Source organism: Solea solea, chromosome 17 (assembly GCF_958295425.1).
Source record: "Solea solea chromosome 17, fSolSol10.1, whole genome shotgun sequence".
NCBI lineage: Eukaryota > Metazoa > Chordata > Actinopteri > Pleuronectiformes > Soleidae > Solea > Solea solea.
Window position 1 is genome coordinate 24,346,882 of NC_081150.1, and position 6,000 is coordinate 24,352,881.

At 46.1% G+C, this 6,000-nt stretch overlaps 1 protein-coding gene across 1 annotated transcript in view; it reads left to right on the top strand.

Moving 5' to 3' along the window:
* The first annotated feature begins 5,689 nt into the window (after positions 1–5,689).
* The window catches only part of LOC131443401 (kunitz-type protease inhibitor 1-like), an 8,454-nt gene continuing 8,143 nt past the window's right edge, over positions 5,690–6,000 (top strand). The window contains exon 1 of the mRNA XM_058613011.1: positions 5,690–6,000. This exon is cut by the window's right edge and continues 209 nt beyond it. Coding sequence (XP_058468994.1) covers positions 5,774–6,000 — 227 coding nt within the window. The 5' untranslated portion in view covers positions 5,690–5,773.

Sequence of the window (6,000 nt, forward strand, 5' to 3'; positions counted from 1 at the left end):
GCGCCCCCTGCGTATGACGGCGCCCCTAGCATTTGCCTATACTGCCTATGCCCAGGGCCGGCTCTGCGCATCGCCTACGCCTGCATAAAGACTGAAAAACAGGCGTGCGATACAGGCACACGTATTGCGAGTACACCAGTAGTATATACTACTAATACCGTATATATACTAATACTTATACTGTATACTACTGTATACTACTAATATATATATATATATATATATCTTGAAGACCCAAGATGGCGGCGCCCTGTACGGCAGCGGCTGCTTCGGCTCCCGGTAAAATAGCCAATACAACGCTTAATTCGCCATCTACACAGAACACAAACGGTATATGACCGTCAGGTCATGCTTAGTTTTCGCAAATTCAGTCTTTCCGACTACGTACATTTAGAGACGCGGATCACATTACAAAGCCTTGGTCTGCTACACCAGTCGGACCCAGCTGCCTACAAAGCAGCGGAGTCTCCCACCAGCACAGACCTGAGGGAGCTATGTCTGCACTGCAGGACTGTTTTCAGTGCACTGACTGGGACATGTTCAGAGAGGCTGCAACAGTCAATCAACATACAGATGTGGAGGAGTATGCTGCATCTAGAAAACAGTCACAGTAGAAAAGACAATAGTCACACGGGCCAACCAGAAACCTTGGATGACTAAGGAGGTGCGCACAAGACTGAGGGAGCGTAATGTCAAATCCGGTAAAGCGGTGGCACTCAGAACAGCGAGGGCCAATCTGAACCGGGCCATCAAGGCAGCAAAACGTGCCCACAGCCAGAAGGTCCAAGGTTTCTTCCATGACCCCAGCAACTCCAGACAACTGTGGCAGGGCATCAAGACCGTCACAGACTACAAAGCCACACCCTCACCCTGCCGAGACAACATCAGCTTCCTCAATGAGCTCAACAACTTCTTTGGGAGATTTGAAGCTCTGAACAACACCCCAGCGAGGAAAGCAACCCCCCACCTCGATGAACAGGCACTCAGGCTCGAAACCACTGCTGTACGGAGAGCCCTGAGAAAAGTTAATGCACGGAAAGCATCTGGCCCTGATAACATCCCAGGATGGCTGATCAAGGAGTGCGCAGACCAGCTGGCCCGCGTGCTCACGGACATCTTCAACACGTCACTGACCCAGGCTGTTGTCCCCTCGTGCTTTAAGTCGGCCACGATCATCCCAGTGCCCAAGAAACCAATCATCACATGCCTTAATGACTTTCGCCCTGTTGCACTAACAACAACCATTATGAAGTGCTTCGAGCGGGTGGTTAAGGACCACATCATTTCCATACTGCCTCCATCATACGACCCGCTCCAGTTTGCGTACCAACCTAACCGCTCCACTGAGGACGCCATCTCCACTGCTCTCCGTCTGAGCCTGGAGCACCTGGAGGACAAGAACACCCACGTGCGGATGCTGTTTCTGGACTTCAGCTCAGCGCTCAACACGATCATCCCCCAGGACCTGGTACACAAACTGGGCCCCCTGGGCCTCAACACCCGCCTGGGCCTCAACACCCCCCTGTGGAGCTGGCTGCTGGACTTCCTCACCGACAGAACCCAGTCTGTCCGTGTGAGTAACAATACCTCAAGTGTCATCTCCCTGAGCACCGGTTCCCCACAGGGCTGCGTCCTGAGTCCCCTGCTGTTTACCCCGATGACCCACGACTGTCATCCCAGGTACAACACCAACCACATCCTAAAATATGCGGACAAAACAACAGTTGTGGGCCTCATTCAGGACAACAACGAAGTGGCCTACAGAGAGGAAGTGCGACATCTGGTGGACTGGTGCAGGGTGAACAACCTGCTCCTGAATGTTGACAAGACAAAAGAGATCATCGTCGACTTCAGAAGATCCCGACCCAGCCATACACCACTCCTCATCAATGGCACAACGGTGGAGGTCCTGGGGGTTCACATCACAGACAACCTCAGCTGGACACTTCACACTACCTCCCTGGTGAAGAAAGCCCAGCAGCGCCTACACCGCCTGCGACGGATGAGAAGGGTGTCTCTCCCCCCTCCCATCCTCTCCACCTTCTTCATTAACAAACAGTTTTAATGTATAAATTTTGAGTAATTAATCCGCAAAGTTGTTTTTTTACTCAGAAAAAAGTAGAAAACTTAATTTTTACTGTACAATAAAATCACTTTGGCCCATAAGTTCCGACAATAGTTGGTACAGTTGACTTCAGGGGCATGCTGACTATGACCTCACGTTTATATAATTATTACTTTGATACAATATAGTATCACGGTTATATATGTAACAGTGAATACATGTGATGAAGTACTTTGAATAAGACATTTTCTTTCCATGATCATTTGCACTTCCTCTCTTTGAAGGCGTGTCCTCTTGTCTGGCCACAGTAACATCACTGCTCTAAATGGACACACACATAAGCCTGACTGAGAGAGTCAGGATCTGTGTGGTTGATGATGAGTGAAAGAAATGCTGACACTCACCAAGTCTTTGCTGTAGGGATGGTCTTCAGTGTCCTCTGGCACCTGTAGACCATCATCACAATCACAATTGTTACATAATGTCTCAAATGCAAATATCAACAACTTCCAAAAGAGATCCATGTTGAATTCAGAATGACACAGTACCATAGTGAACATACATGTTTCTTTCTGATGGTCTGCTGTGGACGCCGGAGTCACCGTGGACTCTGGAGTCACCGTGGACTCCGGAGTCACCGTGGACGCCGGAGTCACCGTGGACTCTGGAGTCACCGTGGATGCCAAAGTTGCTGTAATATTTGTGGTTGTTGTCTTGCAGTGGAGTTTAAACTGACGGACAAAACATTTTTCACAAAGCCACAGCGATAATGGCTTTGCACACAGTCAAGGAGGCATTTGTATACACTGTATCCTAAAAGACAGACAGGAAAAGTGATTCAGAAGTTTCAAGAAACACATAAAACACTACATTTTTCTGTCTGAGAGGCAAATTGTTCCATTTCTTCTTAATGAAGAGGTTCAAAGAACAATCACTATTATCAGGGGCATCTATAAAAATGCAGGAATCTTTCTCAAAATCTAAATTCTCAACAAGAGTGAAAATAAAACAGACATGGACTAAAGATTCTACACACATGAAGTAGAGTACACATAGATGACATGGCTCCAGCATTAGTTAAGTTTACTTAGTGTCCGAGAGTCTGATGTTCAAAGGGATGAGGGTCTGATGGTCACAGTTATCCATGGTCAGGACAAACAGACATAACATCATAGTTCATAACATGTAAGGCTCATGGGGAAATGAAGGCCTTTCTGCATTGAAATGAAAAAGTATTTGATAATATAGACGGAGTTACCACCGTACTCTACACTTGACCGTCGCTGTCCCTGCAGATGAGACACAAGCTCCCCTTGGTTTGGCACAATCACATCTCCTCAGCTCAGGGTCTGATCCATTACTGAACGTAGTGTTGCTCTATAAGAGAAAATGTCAAATAAAATTATTAGTATTTTGCATTTTTAACATGGGAACATTTTTAATCCAGAATCAAGTAGTAATGATCTGGACTGCATTTGCCTGTAAGACTTTCCCTGTCCTAAAATATAAGCAGGCTAACTAAAATAAATCAAATCAAATGACACTGTTGACCGTGATTCAACAGAACTTCTAATTTCTAAACATGAAAAATATTATTCATCATCAAATCTTTTATCTTAACAATTGTAGAACTGAGGTCACACGTTTTCAAATGAGCAAAGCTGTGTGCAACTTCTCAGAGTCATTTAAAGATTAAAAAACAGATAAATACTAAGTTATAAAGAGCATATAGTTTATCTTATATGTTTCTTGGTTGAAAATGAGACAATGTTATATTGTCAATGTTATAACCTGTACATATAAATAAAAGAAAAAGAAGGAAAAAATCGCTGCGTCTTGCTTGCTGTTTGAAATTATGTACACAAATAATGAGTATTCATCCAGTGTTCAATATCTAAATGTGTTTTTTATCCATTCTTACCTTTTTCTCCATCATTTTGGACCGTTTTTCCCGTGTTTTCCCGACTCTCTCTCTTCATACTTCGTCAACGTAAACGTCATCATGTTTCAGACGCAGTTTCTTCTGTGACCCAATCAGAGTGTCGTGTAGTGTGAGGGGGTGTGTCGAAGAGTGTGAGGGGTGTGTCGTTGAGTGTGAGGGGGTGTGTTGCTGAGTTGGGGTGTGTGTCGTAGAGTGTGAGGGGTGTGTCGTTGAGTGGGGGGGGTCATTGAGTGGGGGTGTGTGTCGTAGAGTGTGAGGGGGTGTGTCGTTGAGTGGGGGTGTGTGTCGAAGAGTGTGAGGGTGTGTGTCGTTGAGTGGGGGTGTGTCGAAGAGTGTGAGGGGTGTGTTGTAGAGTGTGAGGGGGTGTGTCGTTGAGTGGGGGTGTGTGTCGAAGAGTGTGAGGGGTGTGTTGTAGAGTGTGAGGGGGTGTGTCGTTGAGTGGGGGTGTGTGTCGAAGAGTGTGAGGGGTGTGTCGTTGAGTGTGAGGGGGTGTGTCGTTGAGTGGGGGTGTGTGTCGAAGAGTGTGAGGGGGTGTGTCGTTGAGTGGGGGTGTGTGTCGAAGAGTGTGAGGGGTGTGTCATAGAGTGTGAGGGGGTGTGTCGTAGAGTGGTCTGCGGGTCTGCAGCTGGACCTACTTGCTGTCATTAGATCCATAGATTTGTTGTTGACGTGTTATTTTGTTTTTAATGGAAATGTTTTGACCTGACAGTTTGAAACTTTGGATATTATTAGTTTGATTTATTTTAGATTTATAGTAAAGTTGCATGTCCATCGTCTCTCTATTTAATGTACTTATCTACTATACCTATCTACATATATGGGCAGCCTGTGGCCAAGTGGAAAGGGAACTTGACTTGTAACCGTATCAATTCTATACAATTGGCCATGCAGGAAATAAATGAAAGCTATCCCATCGATTTGCATAACTTTCAGTTGATAAATGTGATGAATATCACGTTCTAACATTACTACTAGGGCTGCCAAATGATCAAATATGGAGAATTTCACATAAATTGCAGTGAAACAATAATGCTATTTTAATTATGTTCATATGAATGTTACTTATTAGGGCTGTCTTTTTGTTCTTTGGGGATTTTCCTTTTCATTTTAGGGCTTTGGTTGCATTAATAGGTCCACATAATTGATTAGTTTAAAACAAAAACCATCAATAAATCAATTGGTAGATTATTGTCGACATATATGTTGTCCCTTTGATGGAGGATTTATATAACATGATGATGCTGAAATACTTCATTTTCTTTGTCACTTATTATTTCTTTGCAATATTCTGCCACGCCACATCCCTCGCTTTATTGATTGCCGCGGTATTGCCCTTCTTTGGGATTATGTGGCTGTAATCCTCATATACCTCCTTGCTTTTCGGCATTTTTCACAGTTTCCGCGCTCGACTAGAATGGGCTTTTTATTTTCCCTGTGGGCGTGCACAAGTTGAGGCTTAACAGGTGAGGCTTGACTAAGCGTCAGGTGGAGCCAGCTGATTTCACTTGATGGAACGGCTTGGAGCTAGATTGGGAGATGGAGCTTAGTCAAGCTTCAAGCTTACACCTAAGTCTGGCAATTCTTAGCTATCGTCACTGGCGGGTTGGTCTTTCTGTGTGTGAGAGCAGTGAGACACACCCGAGTGACGTCACTAACGGTGGGCGGTGTCGTGTTGCTCTTCCTGTGTGTGTGAGCAGGTGAAGAGACGCAGCAGCGGCTTCACGCTCTCACTCTTCTTCACTCACTCACACTGAGTGCAGGTGAAAATGACGCCATCTTCCTCTTCCTCCTCTAACCACCTGCCGCTGCCGCGTCCCTTCCTCTTCCTCGTCCTCGTCCTGTTGCCGCTGCTGCGGCGGGACGGAGCGGCAGAGGACGCGGTGTGCGGCGACACTTTCCGCTCCACTCAAGACGACTTCGTACTGGACGCGGAGGACGCGGCAAAGGAGGGAGCGGCTCTTCTGGCCACTGCGCATGTGCAGTCCCCGGACGC